Raw genomic sequence first — 17,570 nt, 5'->3', positions numbered from 1 at the left:
ACCATACTAAGCTTTTTTCCGCAAACAGTTAAAACATGTTTACGAAAGCGTGCATGAACAATAAGATCTCTGCTGACATTTACAAATGAATACCCTCGATCACTACCTTACAATACCGTATGTTTAAATCATTTCAAAACTAGTAAAACAAACTTATCGATCGTACACAGTCTAATGTCAATGAAACCTGATATCCGTTATCTGGGTAATCTGAAGTTATAAATTTTAATGAATCTCGGTCTCTCAAAGGTATTTACTGTGTTAAATAGGGAAGTAAATATAAAATTTAATCAACTTAAATGTTATAAAACCTCAATATTAGAGTTTAAGATTAAAACTGGTGATCGATTAACGTTCAAAATGGAAGTCTCCGGTAAACTAGCTGAAGGAAGAGAAAGTTTAAAGCTTTGTGAACATTGTCAATTTGTAAATATTACAACAAAAGCAAATGGAATATGTCGGGAATGTGAGGAATATATGTGCGACACATGCTTCCGGAATCATCTCAAGGGTAAAAGGAATAGAAATCATGAATTGATTGACATGAATGACCCAGATATATCTGCATGGAAAAGTGCAGAAGACGTAGAGAAATGCAAACAGCATGATAATGAGGCGATCAAATTCTACTGTCGTAAACACGAAATTGTTGGGTGTGGAGACTGCATTATATTGGAGCATAGTACATGTAAACCCGAATACATAAAGGACTTATCGAAAAACCTGCAGGAAACCGAAGATTTTATACACTTGAAGAGGAAAATTGAACAACTGGAGCGTGAGAACAAAACAAGCTATGAGAACGTTCAAAAGAATCGAAAACATTGTAAAGTAGTGCACGAAGAAGTGCTAACTAAGATAAGGAAGTTTAGAACAGATATCAATATTTATCTGGATAAGGCAGAAGCAGATATAATATCTGAAATGGAACAACTTATGTCCGACAACGACAAACTCTTAGATAAGCTAGACAACGATTGTGCAAAATATTTGTCTGAAATTGAAGGTTTAAAGCAGAAACTTGACCCAACTGTCCATAGAGAAAATGTACTGTTTATACAAACAGTACGTAGCAAAGCGAGTGTTCTGGAAATTGAACATAAGCTGTCAAAAAATGTGCAATCAGCATGCGAACTCAAAGGTTATAAATTTGTTCCTTATGAAAAACTGTCGAGTATCATCAAATCAAGAGAGAAACTTGGCAAAATCAATATTTCGAATATAAATGAATCTAAGCAAGATGAATTCAAAACTTTGGAAATGAACATTGATACATTAACATTGCAAGAACCAAAGAAGCAGAAGCCAAGGAAGCCAGAACAACAGGAAACAGATAGCGAAACTGGTAACACTACAATACCTTTTATTGTAACTTGTCTTTATTGTCAGATCTCTACTTTACAGATCATAGAAAGTAAACAAACATGTTATGTCATATGCAATTATTTTACGATGTGTTTTGGCTATCAATATTAATTATATATATTTATGAATCCACCTCATCCTGATGAGCTTTGCTCTGTTTGATTAGCAATCAAAGAAAAGACAAACACTTAGATGAATTGAAATATTGTCATTTTAATGATAAAATGACGGATAACTATATACATTCCTAAACAAATTACATTAACAAAATAATAGACTGTATCTTAAGATATTTTTGTTGAGAATCAAAGTTGGGGTAAGAAAAACCGAAAACACGCATGAATATCGAAATGTCACCACAGTCAAGGAAGAGAAATGAGGAGAGGGTTGGGAGGGTGGGTTAAGCGAAAATATTCACCTTTAACACGTATTCTATTTGTAAAAAGGTAAAAAGCGATTGTTTCAATTTCCTTTGTTTCATAAGCTAATTATAATATTTCTGTGACCCGTGTTATCTACTCATCGTGATAAACTGATAATCGGGTTTAGGCTGTGATGTCTAAATTTTGTGAGAAGTAGATGTCATACCACTAATTGATAAAATTCAGTAACTGACTGCGTGGTAACACTTCGGTATTCATAAATCAATTTATCCTTCATATAAATTCTTATTTATGAATCCACCTCATCCTGATGAGCTTTGCTCTGTTTGATTAGCAATCAAAGAAAAGACAAACACTTAGATGAATTGAAATATTGTCATTTTAATGATAAAATGACGGATAACTATATACATTCCTAAACAAATTACATTAACAAAATAATAGACTGTATCTTAAGATATTTTTGTTGAGAATCAAAGTTGGGGTAAGAAAAACCGCCAAAATTGCGAAGCCTTTGTTAGCGACTAACAAAGAGTTTGCAATCCCCCAACCAAAGCTGATGATGAGGTGGATATAGGTCATAAAATGTAACATTGATAAACCATGTAGGAATGATAAAATTGAATGAGAGTCAAAAGAACGATGAATTCAGCTATTCGCAACAATATACAACTGACAATGAATGACAAAATCTATATACAAATACAACATTGTGTGGATTTAACTTCAATGACATGTGCATGTTGACTAAATATTTGCTAGCCATATCATAGGCATATTCATTTAGGAAAATTGATATAAACGTACATATGTACTGTTAATAAGAGTAAAATTTTTAACTGAAGTCTAACCATGGAAGAATTGAAAATGATTAATTTGAAACAATATAATTCAGATTTCTTAAAATCTTATGTAAAAGTAGCCCAGGCAGTGAAAGAAAAATTGAACAGTTCAATCAAAATTAGAAAGCCTCATCGCTAATATGTACAGACATATAGAAAAAATAAGGTTAAATACAAAGGGTATATTATTGTAAGAATTAAAGTAAAAGCAAAAACAAAAACAAATATTGCCTTGGTGCTGACGCCCAAAATTTTCAGTATTAGAAAAATATCTGGTGCCCAAGCCCAAAACTTGTGGCATGTGAAATTTGTGATGTATAAGCCCAAAACTTGATACACCATCTGATTAGTGCCCAAGCCCAAAACTTGTGGCACAGTAGACCATAAGGTGGTCAAGCCCAAAACTTGACACAGCTTACCAAATGATGTTCAAGCCCAAAACTTGAGACACCTTAATTATGCAATTAAGTACTGAACAAAATTATATATCTACAGTTATATACATGTGCATGTTCATCAAAGCTGCCTTGGCCAGTCCTTCCTAAACCTAAATCAAGTGTTGATGTCCCATTACACCGAAAAACTTTGGATTCTGATATACTTTTTGAACGCGGTTGATTTCCATCTACCCATTTCCTGAATGAAACTCTCAGACTTGCCCAAACTGGCTGCTGCAGAGGCAGCGCCTATTCGGAAACTATGCCCTTTATATACCTTGTTGTCATACCCACAAAAGATCAGGCAACGGCCCAGCATAGTACTAAAGAATGAACGAGTAACTGGTTCCCTGTCCAGGAATGTGAACAGGGGCCCGTCAACCGGTCCGCGTAAAGACACATAATGCCACATGTTCGATACTGGGCAAAACAGTTTATTTTCTTTCTTAGCTGTTATTGCTATGACAACAGATCGCCCTTTAGAATGTTTAAAATTGGAGATTCGAACCTCCATGAGTGTAGGTAAACCATTCTGAAAATCTTTAAATGTCAAATCAGAATAAGATATGATAGCAGGTGCACCTTTATTGCTTGTGAACTCCCCAATACGCAGACAAGCATGAAAAGCCAGGAGGTACATCGCTTTCAACATTACTTTCATAAAGAGACCTGTACATACTTTATCAACAGACTCAAGTAACTTGTGCAACATTTCTATGGTGATGGGCAATCTTTTGTCTGGAGATTTCAAACAATTGTTGTATCCCTGCAAGCATTTCTTAACTAAAAAATTTGATGCAAAATCTTGCAAGCCAATTAATTTATGTACATATGTCAATGCGGATATGTAGGTGCTGACTGATGAAGCAGCCATCTTTTTCTCATGACAGTAGGCAATGAAGAATAAGTAGTTTTGAGTTGTTATCGGCATTGCGTCAGGAATGTGTTTGTTCGTCTGTACGAAAGACTTGTAAATGCTTAAGGCTCTGTTATATGTGTTCTGCGATGCTTGAGAGAGGGATGATGTTACTAAACACTGAGCTACGTCTGTCAGGGTATTATCTGAGCCTCTTGAATGACTTCCCGAACTGGATTCTGCCAAGCGCATTCTGTCAAATATTGCTCCACCTGTTGGCGAGAGAGAAGATCTGCTAAACGATTTGCCGTGCCACTAATATGAACAGCTTGGAACAAAATATTGTACTTTAAAGTGCTAAAAACTAACCGTCTGACTAACTTCATTAAAGTTTTGTCCTTAGAACTTTGTTTATTAATTATGAAAACAACCGCCTCATTATCAGAATGAAAAACTATGCATTTATTTTGTAGGCGTTGACCCCAAACTTCCAAGGCAAGCACAATAGGGAAGAGTTCTTTGACTGTTATATGGCATTGTTGCCAGACACTGTCTGTAGGCCATACACCAGCGAAGTAATGCTCCTTGAGGTACCCCCCAAATCCTGTATTGCTACTGTCGGTGAACAAATGTAATGTCCTAGAGTTTTCCCAAACATTATCTAGCATAATGGCGGCTCCATTAAACTGCTCAATGAAAAGAGACCATGCTTCCAGATCAGCTCTTGCTTCAGTTGTCAAACGACGTTTGTAGAAAGGCTTTGTAAGACCAATTGTCAGATCAATCAAGCGCCGCAAAAATGCCCTACCTGGCGACACGACGGCGCAAGCAAAATTGAGCAGCCCTATCAACGACTGAAGCTCTACTAGAGTGACCTTTTTACGCGTTTTCATGTGACTTAAAAGTGACCGAATCTTGTCGATCTTTTCCTGTGGTAACCGTTTAACCATTTGATGGGAATCAAGTTCTATGCCCATGAAAGACATGACAGTGTTTGGAAGTATGGTTTTTTCCTGTTTCATTGGGACACCTAGGTCATGAGCCAACTGTAGAAATGACTGAAGCGAATCATGACATATATGGTAAGAAGGGGGAGAAACAAACATAAAGTCATCAAGGATATGTATACATCCTGGAATTCTAAGCTTCTTCACTGCGATCCAATGTAGGGCAGTCGAGAACTGTTCAAACAGAGAGCAAGAATATGACAAACCCATGGGTAGAGTTCTGTCGTAATAGATAAAACCTAAATGTGTAAAACCCAGTAAGTACTGAGAGGAGAAAGCTATTGGGATCAGTTTAAAGGCTTTTTCGATGTCCGTCTTGGCCATATAGGCTCCACGTCCAAATTTCTTTATCAGAGCTACGGCATCGTCTACAGTCTGATAGTGGACTGTACATAATTCGCGTGGTATCCCATCATTTACAGAGGAACCGGCGGGATGTGACAAGTGTTGTATAAAACGAAATTCCCCTTTCGTCTTTTTCTCCACAAGCCCTACAGGAGAAAAATGCATGCGTTCAAATGGTTGTTCAGCAATACTAAAAGGACCAGCCAGTCGACCGGTTGACAGTTCTTGGAGTATGGCGTTAGATAGTACTTCGGAATTTTCGTAAGCAGATTTCAGATTTCTAACTGGATGCTCATTCAATGTCCCTTCAAAGGGTATGTGAAAACCATAAGTGAAGCCATCAACTAAAAATTTGGTTATATCCGTATCATAACCTCGTAACCAGTCAGACAAGATAGAAGGCTTTATGGGAGTAACAATGTGATTGGGTTTAAGTTTAAGATCTGTTGGATTTGTGATTTGCATTCGGTTGTGGTCTTGGCTGAAGCCTTGGGATGGTGGCGCCTTGTGTAGACCGTGTACCCTGTGATCCGGTTGTGGCTTGAGTGGTTGTGTAAGCTGTTTGTGAGGGTCTCTGAGTCTGACAATGCTTTCTTGGGTGTGATTTGAAGCAGGAGCTGCACACATGTGGGAATCGGCAGTTTTGACGGAAGCACACAGCGTCGTTGTACAAGATGCAGAACTGGGGGCGTCTGCCACGAAAAAGATTGTTCGTTCGACCCTTATTCCCGGTTTTAATTTTTTGTTGGAAACTTAAGCCGTCTGCAATGGCTTTGTTGTACAGTTCCATGTTGGGCATGTCCCATGGGGCTGCTTGTGGACTGTCTTCACGTAATTTACGAAATTGGGTGTCATATTTGATAGCTGCATATGCGCCAGCAAGTTTTGCTAGGTTTTGCACTGTCGCGGAGTGCTTCATCAATGCTGGTCCAGCTTCTGGTGTCCTTTCCAGGTACACAGAAACAAAAACTGTGTAAGCATGATGCCATGCCTCCATGGTTTTTATGTCGTCGGTGTCTCGTTTTTCAAAAGTAATGGTCCCATCGGGATGATGTTTCATTGTCAAAGTACCCGACTCTTTGGAAGCCACCAAACTTGACAACGGAATGTACTTGTCCCCCCAAACCTTTGCCTTCAGTTTTGAGTCAACGCCCGTACTTAAGGCAATACCTTGTACTGGCATTCTACTGGGTATAGGCATCACTGGAGGTTGACAGTCTGTTGTACCTTCATCTGTATTGCCCGGTGTCTGACATTGTGATGTTCCCTGATCTGGACTGAGACTGCTGCTGCTGGTAGTTGGTTGCCCCGACTCCTCGGTACCTTTCAGCACCCCCATGTCTTTCAGCGTTGCCAGGACGGATTGTGTTACAGCTGGAATAATTGTATCCAATTGCATGTGCTGTGGCTCCTGGCTATTCTTTTTCTTGGGAGGTGTGCTGGTGCTGGTTGGCTTATTGGGGGCCTTTCGTTTACTCATCTAAACATGAAAATACAATTTTTTGTTTATAAAATGTGTATGTTATATGTCTACCAAATATCATAGACTATGATTGTGTATGAAAATAAAACGTTAAAATATATATACACAATATACGCACATACATACATCGTTATTGTATATACGTACCTATATAATATATATATATGTGTATTTTTTTTTTTTTTTTTTTTTTTTGAATTGATATTATGTACTGTACCGAACATCACCGTGCAAGCTAAAACATTTTAGAGGAGCAGACAATTTCCATATGCAACACATACACATGTGCCCTGTTAACATAAAGATCTGGACCGAACAGATAAAGATAATATATGAGCAGATTCGATTACTGCAACCAATGTGCATGTAGGTGATAAGTAAGAAATCTTGTACAAGCTACAGTGCACTATATTGTAAGTGAGCGACTTGTACCTAATGCAACCAATGTGCCTTTTCAACCAAATGGTTGTACAATTTTAGACATAATGTGCAAGACGTAAATTAATATGTTGGCAAGTTGCCCAAGATGTAACCAATGTGCATAGTAGGTCAATATCTTATCATAGTGAGAGCATATTACAAAAATTACAAATACATTAATACATAGCAACCCATGTGCTGCTGAAGTGCGCAATATTTAAATTAATATGTTGGCAAGTTGCCCAAGATGCAACCAATGTGCATAGTAGGTCTATATCTTATCATTGTGATAGCATCTTACAAAAATATACATGAATACATAGCATCCCATGTGCTGTTGAAGTGTGCAGTATTTAAATTAATATGATGGCAACTGGCTAAAGATGCAACCAATGTGCATAGTAGGTCGATATCTATCCATTGTGATAGCATAATTTCAAAATTACAAAAGAGATATTAATACATAGCATCCAATGTGCTGTGGACCCAGTGCAGGGTGGCAAAATTGTATATTGCCGTTGAATACTCACAATGTGAACAAACTTTTTTGATACCATTACATAAAAATGATATATAAAAATTCAATTAGATCTAGTTGTCTGAATTCCGAATATAACAAGCAAAATGCCAAAATTAAATGTCCAGTTAACACTATGTAGCCAAATGTACCTAATAATCTCTTTGATGTAAATGTAGTAAATGTTCCTACTAATTGACTAGTTGTCTTGTTTGCTAATACCGATTGAAAGTATAATCCTACTTCCTGCGGAAAATTTGAGTACCTAGTAATGGAAAACATCTAATATCAGTTATGTCGCAACAACTGTGATATTCCAAAAATTACATCAATTGAACATGTAATTTTGTAATTTATGTATTTATTTATTTTTATTTAAAATAATAATAATAATAATGATTCTAAAATAGATAATTTCTTTTTCCCTGCGTAAAATTATCCGGAATTACAAGTCAAAATGAGCTTATAACATGTATACAAATTTCCAACATAAACAAATTCAGAAATAACCGACTTTTACACTAAAATATTTTTGAAGTCCTCATCGTTACATGTATACAAACATATCTATATAACAATGACAAATGTTTTTGTGTCAGTATCCGGAAGATATATTGTTTCTTTCCACGTCAGTTCTGTAATCGCTCATTTACCCACGGATTCAAGAACTTGATCCTGAATACTGTGACCTGAAATGTTACAAGATGCACCGAGAGACAAAGGACAGCTCTTAAAAATACAAATTACACAGAAATCAAAAATCTATTCCAATTTTTTAACTGGAAAGCAAAGAAAACTCCGAATCATTCAATACATCAAAATTGACAAGAGCTGTCATTGGTTCCCGAAGCATTATGTAACCTCACACGACGAATATGAAAAACCCTTCTTCATAAGGGATAAACTACACTGCACTTCATGTTTAAACACATCGAATTATAGCACCCCGTAGATTGTGGTATATATATGTCATGCCTCTCTTGTTAATGTGGACACCGTCCCCTTGCAGAAGTTCCTTTCGCAGACCATGAAAGTGTCTAAGTTTCCAGAACGAAACATGTTCCAGACTGTACAAATCATTTCTCAAGATCTCATTGCATCGTGTAACTTTTTCATTATACACTGTCGTAGACACATCTCTTGTCCTTTGTCTTTGTAACAGTTGTACTACAAAAACGTGTTTAAGTTGGAAACGGGATTGTAAATAAGTTGCTGTAGCAATCAATATACTTGCAACCTCTTCTGCTGATTTGCTTGCCATATCCGGTGTGTCTAAGTCATTGCCACCTATCCACAGAATCACGTAATCTGGGTGTGAATTTCGAACTTGTCTCGTAAACATCCGTGTCACAAATGGGTTAGTCAATCGTCCACCACTGAAACCACGGCACTGAATAGATTGGTTATGCACCAGCCTCAGCATCATATCCAACCGGTGAGTTGGTATTCCGGGATTGCTGCTGCGCAGGAATGTACAAAAATGTCTCACATGTGAGTCGCCTAAGATCAAAATCCGCTGAGGCATTTTAACCGTAATTCTTTTATAAAGGAATGTATAAAGCGTCTAGACTTTTATTACAACAAACACCAGATTACGTAAGTCCTTGTTTTACAACGGATTAACATCTTTCATATTTCCTGTTTGCCAAATCGTAGTCCATGCAAACCGTATGAATATGATTAAACACTTTACACGTAATATGTATTAAGCGAAAATATTCACCTTTAACACGTATTCTATTTGTAAAAAGGTAAAAAGCGATTGTTTCAATGTCCTTTGTTTCGTAAGCTAATTATAATATTTCTGTGACCCGTGTTATCTACTCATCGTGATAAACTGATAATCGGGTTTAGGCTGTGATGTCTAAATTTTGTGAGAAGTAGACGTCATACCACTAATTGATAAAATTCAGTAACTGACTGCGTGGTAACACTTCGGTATTCATAAATCAATTTATCCTTCATATAAATTCTTATTTAATGACTTCGTAATTATATTCATATCTGACAAAACATGTAATACATTGTTTTAGATGACAAATAGCTACGTTTGTCACAATATTTTCTCACGTTATCAGTGTATGGTTAAATAGCACCATGCCACTTTAGCCTCCTTAGTAAACTCTTGTTTTATCATTTCATGAATCAGACCTTTAATAGCTTCTACGTAGTTTCGTCTTGTGACAAAACAGTAAGAAATGTACAAAATGTCAAGACATAAATATAATAGGAATAATTTCTTTTCTTGAATGCATTTCACTCACAGCGGTGTTCATATTGCAAAATAACCGGATTATGAAATCCCTTTGCTCTTCTGTTTTCGTAGAACGTAATTAAGCATGTGTTTGGAACTTATTGTATGTACCAAGGTCTGCTTAAACACGGCTGCATATATTTTCACTTATATTTTCAGCTGTGAAACCGCCACCTGTTTTTGTCGGTACCCGTGTACAACCAATAAATTGGAGTGTAAATATCATTTTATTTTTTGACTGAGTTTATCAATAATTCAAATACGATGTTATATCAGGCTGAAGTTTACGTTACTGACTTAATATCAAATTGTCTATAAAAATTATTAAAATTTTTAATTGACATATTATATTCTACAACTTAACACTTCACCGTTTTCATAATTGTATAAGAGTTGTATCAAAATTTCAAAGTGTTAAATTTTGAGGACTTGGCAAGGTAAATATTCTTCTAATGATATACAGTTGATATTAATACTATGATCGTAACGAAATGCAGTGATTTTTGTTAAAGAGTACAGATAAATGACGTCCTTCTTGGTTGCAACCATGGCGAAAAATATAACAATTGGTTTATGATCTTTATCAATATTTCTCTGTTAATATATTTACTATGATTATAGTTAGTATATCCAAACCACCTATGTAATTTCAAATGTACTTCATGAACTGTTAGCACAAACTTAGCGTGTTAGCAAAAAATCCACATCATTTTGATTAAAGCTACAGACACACATACGCATATGTCCGTACGTTGATGTACGGTGCGGATAGGACTAGTCTGTGGGTGTAAAACTACGGAGCAGTACGTCTTAGTACGGGAAATATGGTGAGAAACAGGAAACAAACAAAACAATAAGGACGCGAATAAGTACGGATAGGTACGAAGTACTACATAAATTACGTTTTACTGCGCCTTGCAACAGTGCACGGACGGGTCTGTGGTAAACTACGTTGAACTATGCTTAAGTACGAGCAGCCTCGGATAACTACGTTTGGCTACGGCACGGCGAGGTACGCAACAGCACGGATAACTACGTTTAAGTACGTTTAACTACGGATGAGTAAGTTTCAGCCAAGTTGGACTAAAGTCACTCTCAAATGGCTACGGTTCGCTCAATTTTTGTGCATGTTCAAAAGTTGGAGAAACTTGAAAGTTTGGAGTAAGTTTTGAATACGTTTTGACCTCGTTTTGGTACGGATTAATACGAATGACTACTCTGAGGTACGGCTCAGGTACGGATCGATACGGATTACTACGTTTCTGTCCGTAGCCAGACGTAGCTATCCGTGCCGTATGTTTGACTGGGGTATAAACGAACTTTTATCATGTCATCATGTCATGGGATTTCTCAGCATTCTGAAGAAGTTAAATTAATGCAGAATTTTTGCAAAATCACTCTGCAGAATAGAATATTAGGTCAATACTTTGTCATAAATCAAAAAGACATGTATATAATTTCATTTGGACAGCATTAAGAAATCTTATCTCGTTTGCACGACAACATTTGTCGAGTGCACAACATCTTATATCGAGTGTTGGCTATCTTATCTCGTGCACACAGCATTTTATCTCGAGCACACCACATCTTATCTTGAGCGCACGCCATCTCATTTCGAGTGCACGAACTTTATCTCGTTTGTACGACATCTTATCTTTATTAGAATACGCTTAAAATGAAATTAATGATGCTGTAAACACTTTTGTGATTAACTCATTTTGCCCTGAAATACATATTTTTTTTTGTAAAATTATGATACACAAAATCCGCGCGTGAAAATTGGGGTAGGGGAAACTTAAGACAATACAGCGAAAACGAAGTCGGAGTTCCCCATATGTTTTCGCTCATTTTACAGTAAAACAATTATATGATACCTTTAGTTGTTTTTATAACATCTATGGACCCGCTTCAAAACATTATTTAGTCATTCAGCTGGAAAACAACAATTTCGTAGAAAGATTTTGGCATGATTTTTGCTAAAGTAAGCATTCATTCGTCGAAAAGTCGGAGTGCATGCACATTTGAAATTACATCACAGTATTTTTCTCAACGACCATGTTATATTAAACAAATAAATTTACTTTTTAAATGAAATGGACTCCCCGAAACTGAATTTATCTTCGTAAAAACGGCAAAGTTACAACCAAATAGGGATGGGCTAAAAAGTTATTTTTCGACGCCATTTGCGAAAAATGTGCATTTGATCTCTTAAATAATTGTTCATCATGTGGAGATCAGCTTTTGCTATTTTGCTATCATCAAATCATGTTATTAAGGATGAAACTTGCTTTTTAAATTGCGGCTCATTGCGCCTTATTTACCTTACCTAAATTACCGAAATTGCACTAAAAAATAAAAGTCATTTTCATGAGCTAAGATGTTATTTGTTCGAGGTAAGATTCCGTGCGAACGTGATAAGAGGTCATGTGCTCGATATATCATATTATGTGCATGAGATAAGATGGCGAGCTTTCGGGATAAGATGTCATGCGCACGAGATAAGATTTCGTGCGATCGGGATAAAATGTCATGCGTTCGACATAAGATGTTTTGCGCTCAAGATAAGATATCGTGCGCACGAGATGATTTAATCTGAATAAAAAAAACGCATGTCATTCACATACCACTGTACAGACCAGTTTTTATAAGCAATGCAAGATCCATCGTGTTTTAATGTACCTCTGGTCCTTTGTACAAACAGACGTAGAACAGCGCCTAAATTCTTTTGTATATTTTTTCAGTTAGTTCATCGTTAAATGAGAAATGATATAAAGCAGAAGCTAGTTTAATTGAGCTAAACATTTAGAGTGTATATTTCCACTGAATAATGCCATTGGGGCGATTTCCTAAATAAATTATTGGACCACGTGTACAACTGGTTCGAAGTGTTTAGTTGTATCAAAACACAGATATGATAAATATTATTTCGATTCTAATATGTCATTTTTAAATCTTATCAAGTAGATTGGAATAGGGAAGCACTTGTTTCGGCGTATGTATGCAGCCAAAATATACTAAGTCGACGTGACGTCAACGTGTTACCGTGTTTTAACATTTACTTTATTGAAATAGGGAGGGGCTGTGTGGTGGGTAACACATCTCGCAGAATAATTTAGGCGTGCGCAAACGTTTAGAGATTTATTCTACGCACATAATAATGTAGTAATATTTTTCAGTTATACCATTTCGATTCAGCTACAAATGTGGTAGCATTCTTTCTCGGCGCATGTATAGCGACAAATTATATGTCGACGTGGTGTCAATATTGTCGCTTTAATGAAATTCAGAATAATTGTTGTTTGATGTTTCATATTTTACAAAAAAATGAAATTTTGAAGAAATTATTCATTGTACAGAAACCAACATAATGTCTGCGTACAGATATAATAATTTAAAAAATACCTTTTTCTATTCATACCCAACAACATTTTATATGCAATATGTTATTGTAGAAAGTGTGCTTCAAATAAAGTATAACCGTGTTTTGACACTAACAATTTAATATTATATGGAACGTTAACTTGTCGTCCCTCTTGTAACGTATTGCATGTTACTCCTTTGTACTACAAATGAACTACAAATGAACATATTTTGATATTTCTCGAATACAATATTAGATACTTAATGTTTGTATGTATAGCGCCGTAATTCATTTATGTATTTGTAGGAAAGTTGTGTATTTATGAGTTATTAACTTTGTATGTGGATATATGCACGAGTTCTACAGCGATAATATTGCACGACTATTATCTGCGAAAGAAAGAGTGCATATATCTTCATACAAAGTTGATAACCTTTTTGTTACATACCCACTATCAAAATGATTAATGTATGTCTAAATCATCGTTCTATTACAAAAGACAGGAAAAATACAAAAACACTTGTCTGAAAATGTAATAAACAAATCAAGCTGACGCGCATTATCATTTTCCGCGAAAATGACGTCAACTTGTTGTCACAACGTGCGCGTTCCATTACAACGTTAAGAAAACATTCCATGTCCGATTTGAAAGCTTTCCGCGTCAGTATGGAAAAATACTGCACGATCGCCGTCCATTGAAACTAAATCTAAAACAATTTTAGGAATGTAATAAAACTGCTATAATATCATTCTTAAGAATTCATCATAATTATATATGTCAGAGCATTCGAATATTCGGTAATTTTTTGGCATTATAGAATTAAAATATATTTTCGTATTCATGCTTATTTGAAATCTGCCGAATAACGTACACATTGTATGAGGAAAGGACTCAATGTTTAATACGTGTGTTATAAGGCAGGGCTTACACATCGTAAACGCCACAAAAAATAATTCAATACTTATAGTTCCAAACAAATCTATTTTGCATCGATTTTGCTATTTCTGATGATCTTGCTCTCAGCACCTAATACTAATAATAGAAACCAAAATCAGTTTTTTATCAAGTTTTGAATCAAAACCATAATCATGTGGTAGCCCTTTGACAAGATTGTTCAAATGAGAAAATGATTTAATTAAAAATGAATTGTCATGCATTTTCTCAAACGTGAATGTCTAAAGTAATGTTATTTTTTGTATCCTTAGTATCAAGTATAATTCGTCGAGACGATAAGCAGTGATATATGTTACTAGCGATGTTCAGAAAATATTTAAGCTGGCCATATATAATATGGAAAGAAACTTGCACTAAACCATATTGCTTAATGAACACATTTACACTTAACAGTATTGAAAGCCACAGAAAAGTCTACCCTTAGTAGACACTGATTTTCTGCGCTACCAAGGGCGCCTCTCCTTAAATTGTAGCGACGCCCAGTCAGCTTTAGTTTCAGTAAAGTAAAGAGAAGAGAATCGCAGAGATTTAGGTCCTGGTAATATGGATGGCGTGACAATTACTTGACCTGCTAGCCCTGTAAAATCTGTAAAATCTAATATACAGTATTATTCGGTTTGTGGACGAACGTCATGTTTTCTAACCGATTTTAGAAAGTTGTTCCTAAATTTCCAATGCATCTGGAATTTAAGAAATTTAACTGGATATGCATGCCCTTTCTAAACCATTGCAATTATATCAATAAAACTGTTTCAACCAAAACGCTTGTAAATCAGCTATAAGAAATTGAAATAATGTGTTGAAATTGTCAGTGGATATGTCTATTGAACCCCCATTGAAGTCAATTGAATAGTTTCCATGGATTTTTCTAAAAAATATGAACCCCACTCGTAAAATGTCGAAAACTGATATGTTCCTTGGTTGTAACCATGGCGACCAAAGGAACAAGTGTGTTGAGAATTTGTTTTCAGTATTCTTTTAGTTATAAAAAAATATCAAATATTTTACTTAGTCTAGATGTGAGATATATATCGAAACAACCTATTAAGTTTCAGATACAGTTCATGAATATTTGACAGATGTTTCGTATTGTTAACAGATATACATCGTATTAATTAAGCGATCTTTTTAAAGTTTATTTTATGAGACTGATGAGTAATTACTGCAAATGCGAAATTAATTTTATCATAAAGGAACATCAATACCTTGTTATGAATGTATATTATTATCAGCAAATGTTTAAACATAACGTTCTTATCAATTTAGCTGTATCATCGCGGCAAACCAGGTACTGTAACAGCTGTACGTCCAGATGGAACTGTCGACGTGAAGTGGGATTATTTAGGAGCCACAGGATCTGGTTACAGAGTAGGAACGGGACCGAAAGGAATCAGACTCATCTAAAAGAAGTTGAACTCTGTCTTATTGATGTATATAATTTGATGGAAATATTTTTAGACAATATTTAGTTATGAATCATTTTCACATTAATTGCAAATTAAAACCTATGTTTATGTATTGGACGGCTTGGCACATAAAGTATGTGCTCTTCACCACTGTACCCATGAGTCGTGCAACATCAAGTTGTAATAATGAAATGAATGAACCGGCACGCAGAAAAGTGTCATTCAAATATTTCACATGAAAATGCAAACACAACCTGCCGTGTCCAACTGTATAAAATCAGTTTGGTTAATTTTGATTAATCAAACGTAAAATTATAATCACTTCCAAATATTATGTATCAACACATCTTGACATGTACAAGAGTAGCGCGACGAACTCCCCGGAAACACCACCAGATCAATTCCCTTGCGAAGATATACATGGAATTTATTAAACAATCATTTTATTAAATTTATTTTATGAGACTGATGAGTACTAGTAATTACTGCAAATGCGAAATTAATATCACCATAAAGGAACATCAATACCTTGTTATGAATGTATGTTATTATCAGCCCAGGTTTAAACGTAACCTTCTTTTCAATTTAGTACATGCATGGCGGCAAGCCAGGTACTGTAACAGCTGTATGTACAGATGGAACTGTCGACGTGAAGTGGGATTATTCAGGAAATACAGTATCTGGTTACAGAGTAGGAACGGGACGGAAAGGAATCAGACTCATCTAACAGAAGTTGAACTCTGTCTAATTCATGTATATAATTTGATGGAAATATTTTTAGACAATATATAGTTATTAATCTGTTTTACATTAATTGCAAATTAAAACCTATTCAAGTAATTTACATGTGGGAGAATATGTTCACATTCAATTGAAATTAAAACTGGTGGTTAGTATGGACTAATAAGATAAAATAGTATATGCAGATGTTGTTATCAATGTTGCAATAGTTGTTGAACTGAATAGTTTTTCTTCGTTACAGACAAAATCAGATTTATGACTAGATTATATTGGGTCTTTGTCAAGATAGGTATTTTTAGCTCACCTGAGCACAAAGTGCTGGGAGTGAGCTATTGTGATCGCTCACAGTCCGGCGTCCGTCCTTCCGTCCGTCCGTCCACACTTTCCTTTAAACAACATCCCCTCATAAACCACGAAGCCAATTTCATCCAAACTTTATAAGAATGTTCCTTGGGTGAAGCTCTACAAAAATTGTTCAAAGAATTGAATTCCATGCAGAACTCTGGTTGCCATGGCAACTGAAATGAAAAAAATTAAAAATCTTCTTCTCAAAAACCTGAAGACCTAGAGCTTAGATATTTGGTGTGAAGCATTGCCTAGTAAACCTCTACCAAGTTTGTTCAAATCATTACCCCGGGGTCAAAATTGACCCCGCCCCAGGGGTCACTTGATTTTACATAGGAAAATCTTAAAAAATCTTGTTCTCAAAAACCAGAAGCCCTAGATCTTAGATATTTCACATGTAGCATTGCCTAGTGGACCACTACTAAAATTGATCAAATCATGACCCTGGGGTCAAAATTGATCCCGCCCCAGGGTCACTTGATTTTACATAGGAAAATCTTCAAAAATTTTCTAAAAATAAACCGGAATGCCTAGAGCTTAGATATTTCACACGTAGCATTGCCTAGTAAACCTTTACAAAATTTGTTCAAATCATGACCCCCGGGGTTAAAATTGACCACACCCCATGGGTCAGTTGAATTTACATACGAAAATCTTAAAAAATATTCTTCTCAAAAACCAGAATGCCTAGAGCTTAGATATTTAACACGTAGCATTGCCAAGTGGACCTCTACTAAAGTTGATTTTATATAGGAAAATTTTCAAAAAAATTCTAAAAATAAACCAGACGGCCTAGAACATAGATATTTCACATATAACCTTGCCTATTGAACCTCTACAAAATTTGATCAAA

General features: G+C 35.6%; 2 protein-coding genes across 3 annotated transcripts; one reads left to right on the top strand and one right to left on the bottom strand.

Annotated features, from left to right (window-relative positions):
• Positions 1–247: 247 nt before the first annotated feature.
• LOC123544259 (transcription intermediary factor 1-alpha-like) lies at positions 248–16,927 on the top strand. Of its 2 annotated transcripts, XM_053532433.1 has the most exons (4): positions 248–1,345; positions 10,069–10,124; positions 15,492–15,655; positions 16,221–16,927. In XM_053532433.1, the coding sequence occupies exons 1-3, from the start codon at positions 361–363 to the stop codon at positions 15,627–15,629; spliced, it is 1,179 nt and encodes a 392-aa protein (XP_053388408.1). In that variant the 5' UTR covers positions 248–360; the 3' UTR covers positions 15,630–15,655; positions 16,221–16,927. The 2 variants fall into 2 exon arrangements, with proteins under 2 accessions (XP_053388408.1, XP_053388407.1); XM_053532432.1 differs by having other exon boundaries at positions 15,492–16,927.
• Positions 1,482–9,623, bottom strand: LOC128551535 (uncharacterized). The gene is made up of 3 exons (XM_053532431.1): positions 9,379–9,623; positions 6,406–6,715; positions 1,482–4,155 (listed from the first exon to the last, which is right to left on the bottom strand). The coding sequence occupies exons 2-3, from the start codon at positions 6,713–6,715 to the stop codon at positions 3,161–3,163; spliced, it is 1,305 nt and encodes a 434-aa protein (XP_053388406.1). The 5' UTR covers positions 9,379–9,623; the 3' UTR covers positions 1,482–3,160.
• Positions 16,928–17,570: the final 643 nt, after the last annotated feature.

Source organism: Mercenaria mercenaria, unplaced genomic scaffold, assembly GCF_021730395.1.
Source record: "Mercenaria mercenaria strain notata unplaced genomic scaffold, MADL_Memer_1 contig_1241, whole genome shotgun sequence".
NCBI lineage: Eukaryota > Metazoa > Mollusca > Bivalvia > Venerida > Veneridae > Mercenaria > Mercenaria mercenaria.
Note: the sequence above shows the minus strand (reverse complement) of the source record. Positions and strands in the feature narration are given on the sequence as shown.

Excerpts from the sequence above, each read along its gene's own strand:
- LOC123544259 (XM_053532433.1), top strand. The coding sequence starts at position 361 with ATGGAAGTCTCCGGTAAACTAGCTGAAGGAAGAGAAAGTTTAAAGCTT. Across the intron at positions 1,346-10,068 it reads GGAAACAGATAGCGAAACTG|CTGTGAAACCGCCACCTGTT; the intron begins GTAACACTACAA and ends TTATATTTTCAG. Across the intron at positions 10,125-15,491 it reads TACAACCAATAAATTGGAGT|CTGTATCATCGCGGCAAACC; the intron begins GTAAATATCATT and ends TTATCAATTTAG.
- LOC128551535 (XM_053532431.1), bottom strand. The coding sequence starts at position 6,715 with ATGAGTAAACGAAAGGCCCCCAATAAGCCAACCAGCACCAGCACACCT. Across the intron at positions 4,156-6,405 it reads CAGTAGAATGCCAGTACAAG|GTGGAGCAATATTTGACAGA; the intron begins GTATTGCCTTAA and ends TCTCGCCAACAG.